Here is a 15,886-nt window from a genome sequence, read left to right as displayed (position 1 = left end):
AAGTCTTGTTAATCTATATAATCCGTTTAATAAATATGTTGTTTTTTTAATAAATCTGTATAACACGAATTTAATATAAATTGACCTATTTAATAATCGTATTAATTAATTTAATTATAATTCTAATTTACTTAGCCCATATTTATCTCATGTTAAATTTATTTTTAAATATATAAGACAATGGAGTCATTAACATATTGGGTTAGGCGATTAATCATATGTACTCATATAAAATATAACTTAACTTGATAATTAAATAGAAGGACTTGTTATTAGATGGGTTCAACGGATGACACGCTACCCATTTAATAATTAGATTGTATTTAAATTTATTTTTTAATCCAATTATTACTCTCGTTGTGTTTTAGTTGGGCTATTTAATCAAATCCAATATTTGATCTTTGACACGACACAAATACAAATTTCCATCCCATATTAGAAGTAATATCCACAAAATTCCATTATTAATCTTAGTGGAATGATTCAAATACAATTTACAAACCCATAGTCCATAGATATAAATTAAAAAAAGTGTATGCTGACTTAAGTTTGGGTTAGGTTTGAATTAAGATGTTAACACAATCTAACCTACTCCACCCACCTCACAAATCCCAATTATTCAAAGATTTAAAAGTTGGATAAATTAGTTACTTGTCAAATTTGATATACAAATATAAAATAAAATAATAGCATTTTAATTTGAATGTGAGAATCAATGGAGAAGAGGCAAAAAAAAAAAAAAAAAAAAAAAAAAAAAAAAAAAAATCTAAAAATAATAGCAAAACCTACCTTTCATTTTGGTTGATTTTCCACGACCTCAAAATGTAGTCTTTAGTTTTTTTATAGACGATACATTGTCTTTTTATGTTTGGTTCTCCCTAAATGTTAGAAGAAGAAGAAAAAAGTTATAAAAAATGATTTTTTTTTTCATTTGATTTTACTATAAAAATATTTTAAAAAATAAATGTAATTAAAATTAATTTAAAATTTATATAGTTTTAAATTATTTAATCTTATTATATATAAATATATATATATATATATATATATATATATATATATATATATATATATATATAAATAATTTATTAAATTTAAATTTATTTATTGTTACTTTTTCTTTTCTCGGAAGTGTTTATTTTCTTTCCTTTCCGAAATGATTAGAGTGGCGGAACCCTAATCAAAACAAAAGTCCCAGATGACGTTCAAGTGCTTTCCAGTTTCCACTATCTCATCAGCCACTTTGAATACAAGAAGCTTTGAATGTAAAGGGAAGAAATTGCCCAACAACTCCTATAATCCTCTTAAATTTAATTAAATCCATCGTTTTCACTCCAGAAGAGTCGTATCTGCTATATCAGTTTCAAACAACACCAACCAAACACTCCCAAAATCAATTAAATAACTAGTCCTAATTTGACACGAAACCTACAATAACCGGCCAAGATTCATCGGAGAATATTGAAAAGAGAAAGAACGAAATTTTCACCAAAGATGTATTACATGAACAGGATCTCCATCTACTTCTTTACACGGAAGGGAAAAAGAAAAAAGAAAAAGGAAAAAAAGCTGAAAGAAGAAGATGATACAAAGGAGATTTGCACAATTTTTCCTAATTATTATTTTTTAAAGCAGAGCAGAAACCATTAACATTACATTTCCCATCATATTACAACCCTTGCCCATAATTAACCCCAAGATTACACAGATCATACAAACACAGAGATACATACTAGTAATTATCCTCCTCGTTCGTCCCAATCTTTGTTTCTTCTTGATTTTTCAGATCTTTTTTCCATTTAAAAAAATCATGGAAAAATGGATCTTTGATTCGTGAAAGACGCGCTGGTGAGACGAAACGAGGTTAATTCAGATCCCGATAGTTCCAGGTCCAAATCCGGGCATAGAGATCTGGATCTGTAATAGTTTGACCATTTCATTTGTCAGTCGAGCCGGAGCAGTCGCCGGAGATCTTTCGTTGCCCAGTCGTCGACGACGGGCGACATCTGCTTCTTCTTCGAAAAAGACGGTAACGGAAGCGAGCTCGGCGACGGCGAGAGCGCAAACGCAGATCCAGCGTACATGTCGGGCTTAGCGGCCACCGAAAAAGCAAACGGCTTCAGATCCTTGATGCGGATCTGCTTCGGCACCATCTCCGGGTCCGGGCCCAACCTCTCGGTTCCAGAAACTATCATTTCCTCCTCGCCGTTCTTCTTCAGAGCCTCGCTCTTTAATTTCGAGTCAAGCGACTCCCCGCGCCTGAGAATCGTCACCGGGCCCACCACAACATTCCCCTTCGCGGCCCTGACATCATCGGAGCTCGATCTCTTAGAAATGGACCCCTCCGACTGACTCCCCCGCCTCTTCTGGTCCGACCTCTCAGCCCGAACCACCGGTCTCCGGTTCGCCTTTGCGTTTCCGGGGAAAGCCTTACGGCGAGGAAAAACCGCCGGAGAGACCCCCATCCGCTCGATCAAACAGTCCTGAGGCCTCAAGATCTCCGTCCCCATAATTCCCAACCCAAATAAAACTAAAATAAAATCAAAAAAATCAAAACAAATTAAAAAGAAGAGAGAAAGAAGAGAGAGAAAAGATGTCTCTGTGTTTTTGAATCTCAGCTCTTCTTCCTCTACAGGAGAAGGGGTTGTATTTGTTGTTTTTTGTCTTCCTGCGTTTCTGCTCTGCTGTTTTTCCCTGTATGTTCACTCCAATCTATTCAGAGGGATGATATATAGGCAAGCGCTAAAAAGGTGGGCCTCAGTAGGGATGGTTCGCACCGACCTTCGCACCCACGACGACGCGTCAATGAAGATAGAGATAGGCCGCCACGTTTGAGTGGCTGACCGAGTCGGCCCTTCACCGTGACCTTGACGTCACTTTCACCCTAACGCCGTTAAAAGGAGGGTGAGTTGTCATCTTCCATGCCATCTTTTCAACGGGAATTATTTGAGGTGTGGGGACCACAGTCGGGCTTATTCGTAAATAAACAATCTTTAGAGGATGGGTCCTCTGCGGTGAGCAGAGCTGCGTCCACTAAGCTGAGAGCCAATTGTATTTCGACACATCAGCATGGAGAGGTGGTGCCTCGCCTTCCAGGAACCCGTACCAGGTTCTATTCCTCGCCGCTCCCATCATTTCTCTTTTGTAGTCTTGTAGAACGAATGATGCTATATTACATTTTTAAATAATATATATATATATATATAAAAACATTAAATTGGGTGAGGGTTAAATTTAGATTATTCAAACCTTAACCTTAACCTTAACCTAATCTAAACCTAATCCTAGTACTGAAACTGGCCTAAACATTGGTTTATGGTTAGGTGTAATCAACCCAGGTAGGGTGCACCCTTGCTTATTTGGTAATTTCTTTGGGTATGGTGTGGTGTTGTTTTCATTTGATCACAGATTCTCAACAAATCTGTGAATAAATGTGGCTGAGATTCTCTCTCTTCTACATTGAAGTGACTCCACATTTCTGATATTTAGGCTTTACCGGAAAAGACGTTTCATGCCTCCACCTCACCCACATCTCCTTCTTCATTTTTTCCTTTTTCCCCCGTTTACTTTTACTTTTACTTTATCTTTATCTCACGGAATACTTCAACCTCATTAATTACACACCTAACTTTCTATTTTCATGTGATTTAAAATTTTAAAAATATTGAGGAATTATTGTAAAATCAATCAAGCTTATCTCTTGTTCTCACATTTGAAGATATGTACTAATAAAGTATATTCCAAAATAAAAAATACATCTACCTTGATACTAAGGTTGCAACTTTGACGGGTTGATCGATTTTTAACCTGAAACATTTAATCCAAAGCTAATTCAATCGTATTTTTCTGAACTCGAATTGATTGAGTTTATCATATTGATAAGGTTAAACCTAGGTTGATCGGGTTGGATTTGACTTTATCGGATTGTATAATTCAAAATCTATTCATAGTGGTTTTTAATTTTTTTCTATATATATTATACCAAAATTTAAATAATAAATAATATAAAATTCTAAAATAACAATAAAAAAGTAAAAAAAAAAACTTATATATATATATATATATAAATGAAAAAGTATATAATTTTATTATTATTTGATATTTTTCTTTAAAATAAAAAAATGAATATTATCATATAAGATAATAATCAATATTATAAATATTATAAAAATATTAAATCGATTCGATTAGGTGCAGGTCGTTTGAATCTCAACTCAAGTAATAAAAATGTTTATCTAACATTGAATTGACTCTGATCGGATGAACCCAATCTGTCCAAGTTGCACTTGTATCTTATATCATAATATCATTTATTTACATTATATTCCACTATCTAAATTTCATCATATAGACATATATATATTCAAGTATTAAAAGAAAAAATTTGATAAATACCTTTTCATATTTGAATATTTTTTTAAAAAAAATATTCAAATTACATCCAATGAAGCAAGGTATAAGAAGTGTGTTAGTGCAATTTTTCTCTAAGATTTTCTTGTACAAACTTGCACTTAAGTTATGATTCCTATGTTTTGGGTTCAAAGGGCATCACAGCCTGGCTGGTTGCTTTCTATTTGTCTCTCCTAATCATAATCACAACCCCACTCCTACATACCTTCTTATTTTAATAGCTAATAATAATAATAATAATAATTAAAGGTAATCTCAATTATTAGACTGAGAAATTATTGCAGATAATAATATTATTATTAATACTTGGAAAGCAAAGTTGCTTTCTCTATATCTTTATCTGCATATGATATTAGTCAAGAGCTCTGGCATCTAAATGGTACTACTGAAATTGAGACACATGCACTGACTTTCTTGTTTGTTTATTCCCCAAATCTTACATCAAGATCATGCATGCACAAGAATCATTAAAGAAGCTCCTTTATTGGGCAATGTGGCCAACTCTTAAGCCAGTAGAAACTAAATTAATGAAAAAATATATATTTAATTAAAAAGATGGGAAAATAACATATTTTAAAAAATAATAATTTTATATATTTTAAATTTGGCCTATAATCTCATTCTATTATTTTTATTTGGGTTTGGATATTCAAATAGACCGACTAGAAAATAGAAAATGAGAAAACAGTTTTGGACTTTTTCAAAATTGCCTAAAACTGTCATTATTAAAATAAAAAAAATATTTTTTTTTCTCTCAGAGAGGAGACTCTCTAAAAAAAAATCATAAAGAATATGTTTTCTGTTTTTTCTTTGAAAATCGACAAATAAAAAGAATATGATTCTTCTTTCTGAAAAAAAACAAAAGCTTTTTTTTCTATTTTTCTCGTGAAAATGAAGGTCAACACTCTTGTGTTGTGAAAAAGAACGATTCTTGTTTTTGTAGTTCCATTTACAAGTTGAGACGAAAAAATTAGTTAATGAAACAATCAATTAGGATTTTTTAGACATTTTAAAAGATAACCCGAAAATATCATTTTCTGTCAATAAGATTTAAAGGGTATTTAGAAAAATTGTTATAGGGTATTTTTATCTTTAAAAAATTACATTTTTTATGTTAAAAAAAGAAAGATTATTCATATTAATAAATAGGAATTTAGTATTTGATTACTAACTTCATAATAGTACTATAGATTTAAGATGAGAAGTTGATCTTTATTTGATGGGAGAACATTCTTTTAGGGGATGCTTTTTCAACCATTATTTTAAAATTACATTGTTCTTATGCTAGACCATTTAAAATAAGTTGTTTGGGTTTTCAATTATTTTTCCAATAAGAAAATCTGAATACTTTTTTTTTATTTTTTTGGGGACCCCACACAATTCCCAAATGATATTCCACTAAAAAAAGGGGGAAGGAAATAAAACAAAAGAGGGAACAAATCTATGAAGCTTTTAAAGAAAGGTGGGGCCAGAGGGACCATTTTGTAAGGAGTAAATTGCAAGGAAGCAATAATGCTCTCTTGTCTCCCATCTACTTTTCAGAGTGAGTAAAAAAAGAGGTAGTGGAAACATCCTTATTAAAATAAATAAATAAAAAATTTTAAAAAGAAAAGCTAAAGTTAAGTTTGAGAATCATGTAGCTTTATATGGGTAACAAAATTTGACATGATTCCTCCGTCCATGGAAAATTAACATGTTTTTTTGTTGATTTGGATTGAGATGAGTTAAATTCGTGTCGACTTACATAACATGGATTTGATGCGAATTAACCCACTTTGCTATTGATTTAATTATATTTTAAAAATATTTAATGTATATTTAACTTATTTTTAATTTATTTTTTTAAATAAGTAGATCAATTAAGTTATAAACATGTTAATTGAAATATTAATCATATAGATATATATAAGATCTAATCAATCTGATTATTACATGAGTTACACGATGTATTATCTGTTTAATTATTAGATAATTTTAAGTGTATGTTTTTAATATGATTATTATTTATATTAAATTTGAGTTAAATTATATAATAAAATACCTAACCTTTGACTTGACTAGAAGACGATCCACCAAGACAAATTACCATTTCTACACATTTACGAGCGAGTGGTTTGAACCATGTAATGACTGGCGATCACTTCTTGAGTGGCTTCCGAGGGGTGACTGAGTCTTCTTAGCGCGTGGGTATACCGTGTACGCGAAATAATAAAGAAAGTAGAGTTGGTAGATAAATGTTGCAGTCAGCACTGGCTGGCTGGCTGGCTGGCCATGGGGTTTTGCTCACCCAACTTGTCGCTTACTGGATTCCTTTGACTGTCCAGGGACGGGGCACTTTCTTAATTCGGTGGGAAGACCTATGGGTTAGTTGGTTAGCATTTTGGAAAGGACCTTTATGTTCAGAGAGAAGGTTCAAAATGCTCACGGTGCTTGATATTTTACTGAATAGGAAAAATAAAAAACTTTTTCTATTTAATTAAAAATAATTTATTGATATTATTCAATATAAATAAAGTGAATTTGATAGTAATATGTTAATTTAGTTATATTAAATAATGTTAATAGATTATTTTTAGCTAAATAGAAAAAATAAAATATTTCGGCTTTTTCTATTAAACCAAAAAACAAACACCACCTAAGTCTTGGAAAATGTTTGGTTACCAATTCGGTATCTACTTAATTTGCAATCTTTCTGGTTAAAAATGTAAAGGTAAACTATAAAAAAAATAGTACCAACAATAAGACAAAAATTGGAAAAGATTATTTTTTTATTTAAATCTAAATAAAACTTAATTTAACTTAACTCTATGTTTTATGATGTTTTGTAAAACAGATGTTTGTTTGAAAATTCAAAATATTTTTTACCAGTTTTCTATGTCTTTAAATATGTTTTAAAAATAATTTTTATATGTAGTGTTTTATTTCTAATCATTCTCTATATTTATATAATTATTTTTTAAAAGAATCTTTGATAAACAATTGAAAACAATTAAAAGATATTCTCAAAACACCATATTTTCTATCTTTAAGAATAAAAAACAATTTTTTGATTTTTGATCTGGAAATGTAGGGTCTGTTTGTTTAGTGTTTTCAAAAACTGTTTTCTGTTCTTGAAAACAAAAAACACCAAAAACTTGTTTGGTTGAGAGAGTCGTTTTTGTTTTTGTTGTTCCCCGTGTTTTCAAAATGACACTGTTTAGAGAACAACAAAATGTTGTTTTCCCCGTTTTTTTTACTGTTTACAGAACAAATTAAACAACAAAAAAATCATTTGTTCTCTGTGTTTTTTTTTTCCTTCCCGTTTTCATCTCATCTCCAGCACAGTCCCGTCGCCTCTTCTTGATTTTTCCCGTTTCTCATTTTTGATTCAGGGTTCGTGAAATTTAAATCCAATAGCACAATAGCAAGGAGACCCCTAAAACGGATCCAGAAAACACAGTGAGCAAAAGAAAATCAATTTTTTTTTTCTTGGGGGTTTTGCATGGATTTTCTCGGAAATCAAACGAGGATGAATTTTCCCGGAAATTGAATGGGGCATGGATTTTCTTGGGAATCAAACGGAGGTTGAAAAAAAATAATAATAACATGATTAGATTAGTACCTGCGAGGATTGAGAGTGGCAGAGTGAGAGAAGGGGATTTTCCCGGCTGGAGGGCAACTTCAGAAAAGGGCTTCTTGATGCCCGAGTGAGAGAAAGAGATAAAAAAAATTAAGAACAAATTTATCTCAACTTAATAAAATATGCTATAATTTTTAATGAAGTTAAAGATTAAATAAAAAAATTTAATAAAAATAAGTTTATTATGTTTGATTTATTTTTAAAAAATATAAAAATATATTTTTATTTTAAAATTAATAAAATAAATAATTTTTTTTAATTTAAATGAACTATATATCTAAAAATTATTTATAAATTTATAATATAAAATTACTTGAAAAAAATATTTTATTAATTGAAAAAGAAAAAAAAATATCTTTCAAACGTGTTTTTTGTTTTATTTGTTCTAAATTTTTTTTTTATTAACTCAACCAAACATGTTTTTTTGTTTTTGAGAACAAAAACTGTTTTTTAAAATTCAGCTTCCAAATACAATTTTTTTTGGAAAAACACCAAAAACTGTTTTTAAAAACTGTTCTAAAAAACTGTTTTTCAAAACAGTTTTCAAAAACAGCAACCAAACAGGTCCGTAGTATCCCGTCTTTTTGTTTTGGTGACCAAAAAATTGTTTTGTAAACTGTTACTAAATGGGCCTCTAAGAAATTTGTTTTTACCTTGGAAGATGAAAACAAATAGGCCTGGCCTTTCTGGCGGAAGGCAAGAGTGGGGAGGGGCTAGCAAATTAAATAGGCCTAAGCCTTGGCCATATGAAGTTTACCCTCTTCTTCAAGTCCATTTCACCAAGTCTACTTTTCCTTTTTGGTCACGCTGAAATGGTTTTTCCTAAATATGATTTCTACATGGGCATGCAAATTATTTTATTTTAGTTTTATCTATAGAAATTAAAGAATTGGACCTGGGGCCAGAATTAGGCTCAGAGTAAATTCTCAAGTCTCAACCCGGTCGCAGCCTGACATAAAGGCCCGCTTGAGTCTATCTAGGGTGGCCCAAACCCCAACCAAGAGAGTCCAAGACCAGCCCGTCTAGGTCTTCATGCTATTAAACAATAGTGAAAAATTGTTGCCTGGTAACATTGGAAGGAGGTGAATGAGTGTATTTTTAAATATTATAATTTACGAGTTAAATTATTGAATTATTAACCTAAATTAATTCCAAGATGATATTAGTGATAAACAATATAATCAAAATCAAACAAATAAGCAATAGACACAAGAAAGTTTTTACGTGGAAAACCCTCATATTAATTGTGGAAATAAAAAATCACGGGATCTAAGACCTCTAATCTAAAATTTATTATTTGAGATTAAGTCACACATAATTACATAACTGCTTACCCCTAAAACTTACTCTCTAGAACCTATAACTTGATCCATGTTTGCAATGCAATAATCTCCAATTATTTTAGTGAATTCTACTCAACTTCATTGGAGAGATGCTGGTATTTTTACAACCCAAGATTCAATATTTGAATCTTCCATGTGAGATTGAGAATGGTAAGACAAGTTAGGCTAAACCTCTCTGTAAGTTTTTAACCCTAAAAGGGTTAAAGAAGAGTTTATATAAACGCTCAAAGAGATCGGTATTCCGAATTTTTTAAATATAATATTTGTGAATTTCCAAAAAAATTCTACCATATTTTGACATATTTGGATGAGCGTTTGAGTGCACTCACTACTAGAGTGCTTCAGACACTTGAACGTTGCATATGAACGTTGCATAAGTGCTTGAGCGCTACTTTCACTTATCGAGCATCTTGTTTCTCCAAAACATCAATTTATGTATTTTAAATAATAAAAAATATATTGATCCACTTTTAACTCTTTAATCACCTAACTTGCCACTAACCATACCTTTTTCACTTATCTGAGACTTTGTAGCATTGGATTTTCAGTGGAGAGTAATTCACTATCTAAAAAGTTTCCTAAATAGGAAAATAAATTGGAATAAAATTGTCAATGTATTCGACCAATTGTCCTGACAAATAGTATTCTTAAAAATGTTTTGTTCACTCCCTGTTTTAAATTTTTAAGAGAAAACAGGTACGGTATGTTAATATCATGTGTCTACTTTGAAGTTGAGCCCTTTACACACCGGAGCTTTGAAATAGTTTTAAAGAACAGCAATTGAAGGTTATATCTATGGAGGCTTTAGGAGTGGGAGTTGGAGAAGAGCATGTGAGCTTGAATTTCTTCCAGGGTCCGTCTTCTAGTTTCTGGTACTAGCTTTGCCACAAACAAAATTGCTGCAGCAGAGACAGCAGAATACAGGAAGAAGGTACCTGAAACATTCCTCTCATTCCATCACTTAATATCAACCTATTACCTTCGTGGCAAACTGGCAATCTAAATGTTAGTATGCATGTTATTACCCGACCTACTCCAGCTTATGAGATAGTTGAAAGTGTAGGCAACAGTCCAAGAACCAAACCAGTTTGCCCATATGGCTAAGCTTCCAGCTGCTCCCTTTATGTTTAAGGGGAATATCTGCAATTGAAGCAATTGTCATGGGAATGCTTTCAAATGTGTCTACATGAGTAGTCCATTACCTCGGACATAATAACCCAGGAAGCAGATCCTATCCCCGATGCAAAAGACCAAAAGTAGATCTGATTTCAGGAATCAAATTAGATCCTCAAAAATAATTGAAATAATTGTATTCATGGTTTGATTTCAAAATCTCCTTACCAGTACGCCAGCTAGGACCATCATGGGGATCAACTTTAGTACTAGCTCATGATCCTGCAGCATGAATGGAGATTATGGGGATAGAAGAAGAGGAAGCAGAACTCCTTCAACTTTTTGGGAGTATAGTAGGAGGTTGGTTACCTTCAAATAGAATGCAACTCCAATCAGAAAGGTGCCCAAGAATGTCCCCACTGAAGATATCTGAATCACAACAAAACAATTTCCTTGTTTCTGAAACTTCCAAGTTGTTCTTCCCAAGCTCCAAGTTTATGGATTATGGTTAGGCCACTCACCAATAGAAGAGGTCTTCTTCCACATCTATCCATTAGTGCCACAGCTATGATAGTCACTGGAATCTGTGTCATGGTTTCAACCACAATGAGTCTATACAAAATGATCTTCAAAATGCAACCACTGTGAAAAATTGTTGAATACCTGACACAAACCAATGACTATTGTCCCAAATTTTCCTGAAGAAAATCCTGAAACCACAAGCTTAGGGAGAAGATTAGACTTGTAACAGAAATTCATGGAAAATTTTTGGTACCTGGTCATGGTCAGTAAGCTGCTTTTCTTTGGGTACCTGCTAATTCAAGAGTCGCACTTGCATAAGAGCCGATCGCACTGATTCCCCCAAATTGTTTGAACAACATCAATCCGACTGCTATCTGAACATCAAAACAAAGTCATGTGCAGGGATGATGACAAGAAAAGGTTAAGCAAAAAAAGAAATAAGCGTTATGCTCTATAGCTTCTAGTAGAGTCAGCTGGGTAATGGGAAGGAAAAATGCTCACTATGACTGAGTGCAGGTATCTTTTTTGGAACAAATCAAGGAGCCTAATTTTAGGCATCTGTTGAAGCTTTTCTGTATATTCCTGGAAACCAAGAACACCAGTCATCTTCCTCATCCCAAAGGCTATTTACATTTTCAAAAAATTCAAAGTAACAACTTGGATTTCAGAAGCCTCGAAGGAAATATCAGCGTCCTTTCCACGCAGCCTCTGCAATGAAGCTTCGAATTCTCTCTGTTGTCCAACCATCACCTGAAACACATAGTTTTTTCACATATCCTAACTCTTCTTCCCTGTTGAATATTGTTCCTATTTCTATAGCTTACCAGCCATCTTGGAGACTCGGGGACGAAAAACATTCCCAAGATCAGCATAAGGGAGGGAATCAGGCCTTCATACAAAGATCATCCATCAATCAGTCCGTGCCATTTCGTACTCAATCACTATATGTTGTATTACATAACAGATTTGGTATCATGCAAACAAATGAAAAATGATAGATGTACCAACTAAAGCGAGCATTCTCCATGTTAGAACCGTCCCTAGCAGGTCAGTGATGGATCCCCCAACTTGAATCATGAGCTGTGGAAAAACCGAAAAAGTAAGCAGAAAGTATACATCATTAACAATCTTGTTGCTCATTATTTGCAGCTCACCTACCTCATTCAATGATGTGAATCCTCCACGAAGATCCTTGGGTGCTATTTCAGCAATGAACACTGGTACCTTCTCCCTCATTATATATATTTCAAAGTTTATCATAAGATGTGGGATTCATACTATTTTAATGGAAATCCATGAACAGGGTTTTGTGTGTGTGTGTGTGGAAAGAAATGCATACCACATAAGAAAATACTCCAATTCCATATCCTGTGCACATTCTTCCAATGTCAAGCAACAGAACACCCTTAAGAGATAAAAATGACTTCATTCATATAAGCAGCTGATATTTAGGCACTGAAGATCCTAGAAGTGTATACAATTGATACAGACCTCAGCAAAACCAATGGCAAGCCACCCTATAATGCAGAAAATAGCAGCCACTCTCATTGTCTGCTTCCATTCCATAGAAAAACCATGTTGGTCAGTTTTGAAGATGTGGCTATATGTACTACTTGACCTGTGAATATCATGCGAGTTTCCCATTTGTAGCTTACCCCTTTCCTTCCAATGAAATTGGAGATATGCCCGCTTGTAAGCCCCCCAATCATCGCCCCAATTGCCAATATGGAAGCAAATACTGAGTACTGCACAGACACAGAGGACATCAAAATTTTGGCTATGGAAATTGAATTCCTTGAGGGAGTTTTCAACAGATTATTCAGTAGTCCATATGGAGTACTGCAACTGTTTTGGGTTCTTTACAGTTGTCTCTTTGAAGCTCTACTGCCTAAAATGTAACGTAAATCTTTTTTTGATTGATGAAGAATGATAATTGTTGGAGAAGTAGATAAACAGAGGCATAACAGATAAATTTTAGTTGAGAAAAAAAAAAATGACCAAACCTCAGCTAGTGAAAGTTTGAGATCCTTCCTGATAGCTGTCTGAGTAGGAGATGAGTAGTGCACCTGCAAGTTCAGCTACCTATATCAAACATCAGAATCCAACCCAACTGAATATAAGTCAGTTTCCAGGTGATCTACAGTGGAAATGAGAGGAGAAGTACTGCCTAGAACAAAGTGGTATACTTAAGGGGCAAAGCCCCTCCAGCAAATATTAATATTGACAGTGTCAACTCATTGACTTTTTGAGTCTTTTATTTCTGGTGAAGACGACTGGTTTTATGAAGCTCTACTCACACAACATCCAAACTGAAAAGAGCCCCAGGCTGCAACTGTTGTGCTGAGCCATACAACTCCCAGAGACCCATTCTGGCTGGTGTTTCTTGACGTGAGATCATCATCCTCTTCAAAGGAGATGTTCCCCTTCTCATCTTGCTGCATCAGTGGCTTCGTCATATCTTGTTGCAGGGTGCTTTCATGGTACTCCATCTGTTCTTGTTAATGCTGTTGTCAAATGGAAACCATACCCTTGGCTCCTTTTCTCTCTTCATTTCAACTCCCCACTATAATACACTCTCTACACATGAGTGGAATACATTTTGTAATCATTAAAGTTATGAGAAGGAAAGCAAAAAAAAAAAATGTTAAAAGAAAATTACTTTTCTTATTTATAAAATTAAAATATGAAGTCATAACTAAAACGTGTACACCTGATATTACTTGATTGATATTTTTTTTTATTTATCAAAATTATATCTTTTTAATAATGAAACAGGGTCTTAATTATATATTGAATTCTTTGAGAATATTTGGAAGTAGAGTATAAATTTTATCTAAGGAGGAAATATGAAAATTTTAAAGAATTGAATAACTTTTTTTTTTTTTTTTTGTAAATTTGTATTTTACTTTTCTCATGATTTGGGGATTGAAGTTCAAAATGGGTGAAATTTTTAGTATAAATCCTTTTTAAAATATTAAAATTACATTTGACAGTAATTTTAAAAAGTGTTTTTCAACCTAAAAATGTTTTTAGTGAAAACGTTTTTTTCTCAAAATATTTTTAACAGAAGTATTTTCATTAAAACTAATTTTCTAATGTTAATTATGTTTTATAACCCATGGTCCACTAAACTGATCGTGAACCACAAGCCATCAATAAGAGACAACATCGATTGATTGGAAGGGGGCACAACCAACTCCACTCCAATAAGGGTGACTTTTGATTGAGAAATTAAAATTTAAAATAATAATAATAATAAAAATAAATAAATAAATAATAAGTTAAAAAAATCCGAAACCCTAACTGTGAATCAGTGATTTGGACGTTTTGAGAAAGCTTCATACTCGGTGATTATGATTTTGAAATTTTTGACGGGTGTAAGCTGGCTCTGGCTTTAAACTCCTTTAAAAAAGCTTAAAAAGGAATCTTCTTTATTCTCTGTTTTGTTCTTCAGTTATCATGAACGGGTTGTCTTCTTGTAATGTTAATTATTTGACTCATTTTAATTTATTTTTAAATAAATAAGACAATTAAATTATAAACAAGTTTGATTGAAATATTAATCATATAGATATATATAAAATTTAACTTGATTATTAAATGGGTTACACGACGGGTTTGATATTTGACACAATTATTATTCGTGTTGGGTTTAGGTTGAGTTATATAGTAGAATATCTAGGCTTTGATATGACATAAACACTACCCATCAACACGAATTGTCACCTCTACTATATGATAATGAATTGATGCTTTTTTTTTGGTAGATATCGAAAAATTACTATCAATCACATGGTATCATTGCAAGTCTCATGATTTACACTTTAGTATCATTTATTCATATCTTTGTATTTTAATTTTATTTGTTTGTAACTTAATTTAATAATTTACATCTCATTATATATATTCAAAGGTTTTGAGCTTTGTTAAATATCACCTTACTATTTTCCATAATAATAATAGTAATAAAACCAAGGTAAAATATATATATATATATATATATATATATGAAGTCAAAATTGAAATATAAAATATTATAATCATAATACAATCGAGACTTGATATATGAGACCATATAACTAGTACTAATAAATAAGATTTAGTATTAACATAAGACACTTAAGTTTGATTTTAGATTTATTTTTTATTTCCTTTTACTATTTCTTTCTATTTTCTTTCATTTGCATTTTCTCTCAAAATTTATAGGAACCAAACATAGTATTAAAGTTGTTTTTGAAAGTCTTAATAAAACCTTAAGACTATGTTTGGTTCTAAAAAATTTGAAGAAAAATATAAAGAAAAATAGAGGAAAAATAGAAGGTTATGTTTAGTTCTTGGAAAATTTGAGAGAAAATGTGTGAGAAATAAAATGGAGAGGAAAAATATAGAAGGAAAAAAGTGAAAAAATATAATAAATAGATTTAAAATCAATAAAAAAAAATTATATGTTATTTTAAATTCATTTAACTTATTTTTCCTCTTCTATCTAAAAATTAAATGATTTAAAAATATAAAAACTTTCAATTAATTTTAATTATATTTAATTTTCTTCATTTTCTATGATGAAACCAAACAAGAAAAAATCATTCATCTTAGTATTTTTTTTTCCTTAATACTTCCTGATAACCAAACAAAAGGGAAAAAAAATTAAGATTAATAAGTTCAATATAATGATTAAATAATTTTAAAATGTATTAGTTTTTAATTAGTTTTAATTATATTTTATTTTTTTTTTGTATTTTTCATGATATAATTGAACAGAAGAAAATAATTTTTTTTAATATTTTTTCATTTCCTTAGTACTTTCCGAAAACATAACCTAATAATTAAATCTCCTAAACTTTTTTGAAAGTAATATTATTTTAAATTATAGGGTCAA

At 31.7% G+C, this 15,886-nt stretch overlaps 2 protein-coding genes across 6 annotated transcripts; both read right to left on the bottom strand.

The window, feature by feature from the left end:
* Nucleotides 1-1,461: 1,461 nt before the first annotated feature.
* On the bottom strand, nucleotides 1,462-2,713 carry LOC117914811. Its single transcript, XM_034830294.1, has one exon. The coding sequence runs from the start codon at nucleotides 2,508-2,510 to the stop codon at nucleotides 1,944-1,946; it is 567 nt and encodes a 188-aa protein (XP_034686185.1). The 5' UTR covers nucleotides 2,511-2,713; the 3' UTR covers nucleotides 1,462-1,943.
* A 7,361-nt stretch (nucleotides 2,714-10,074) lies between these two features.
* Nucleotides 10,075-13,562, bottom strand: LOC117914125 (sugar transporter ERD6-like 16). 5 transcript variants are annotated; one of them, XM_034829326.1, is made up of 18 exons: nucleotides 13,305-13,562; nucleotides 13,011-13,085; nucleotides 12,663-12,752; nucleotides 12,499-12,558; nucleotides 12,347-12,412; nucleotides 12,166-12,231; nucleotides 12,012-12,087; nucleotides 11,832-11,896; nucleotides 11,665-11,757; nucleotides 11,509-11,589; nucleotides 11,297-11,381; nucleotides 11,149-11,195; nucleotides 11,007-11,069; nucleotides 10,855-10,914; nucleotides 10,714-10,767; nucleotides 10,575-10,634; nucleotides 10,398-10,512; nucleotides 10,075-10,307 (listed from the first exon to the last, which is right to left on the bottom strand). In XM_034829326.1, the coding sequence occupies exons 1-18, from the start codon at nucleotides 13,494-13,496 to the stop codon at nucleotides 10,177-10,179; spliced, it is 1,479 nt and encodes a 492-aa protein (XP_034685217.1). In that variant the 5' UTR covers nucleotides 13,497-13,562; the 3' UTR covers nucleotides 10,075-10,176. The 5 variants fall into 5 exon arrangements, with proteins under 5 accessions (XP_034685217.1, XP_034685218.1, XP_034685220.1 ...); XM_034829327.1 differs by having other exon boundaries at nucleotides 13,011-13,073; XM_034829329.1 differs by having other exon boundaries at nucleotides 13,011-13,089; nucleotides 13,305-13,391.
* Nucleotides 13,563-15,886: the final 2,324 nt, after the last annotated feature.

The sequence above is a fragment of the Vitis riparia genome, chromosome 5, assembly GCF_004353265.1.
Source record: "Vitis riparia cultivar Riparia Gloire de Montpellier isolate 1030 chromosome 5, EGFV_Vit.rip_1.0, whole genome shotgun sequence".
NCBI lineage: Eukaryota > Viridiplantae > Streptophyta > Magnoliopsida > Vitales > Vitaceae > Vitis > Vitis riparia.
Note: the sequence above shows the minus strand (reverse complement) of the source record. Positions and strands in the feature narration are given on the sequence as shown.

What these genes read in the sequence shown, in the direction of transcription:
- LOC117914811 (XM_034830294.1), bottom strand. Translation starts at nt 2,510, where the DNA reads ATGGGGACGGAGATCTTGAGGCCTCAGGACTGTTTGATCGAGCGGATG.
- LOC117914125 (XM_034829326.1), bottom strand. Translation starts at nt 13,496, where the DNA reads ATGGAGTACCATGAAAGCACCCTGCAACAAGATATGACGAAGCCACTG. An exon ending in TCAAACTTTCACTAGCTGAG is followed by an intron (nt 12,753 to 13,010) that starts GTTTGGTCATTT and finishes GTGTCTGTGCAG; the next exon opens with TACTCAGTATTTGCTTCCAT. An exon ending in GAGTTGCATTCTATTTGAAG is followed by an intron (nt 10,768 to 10,854) that starts GTAACCAACCTC and finishes TTCATGCTGCAG; the next exon opens with GATCATGAGCTAGTACTAAA.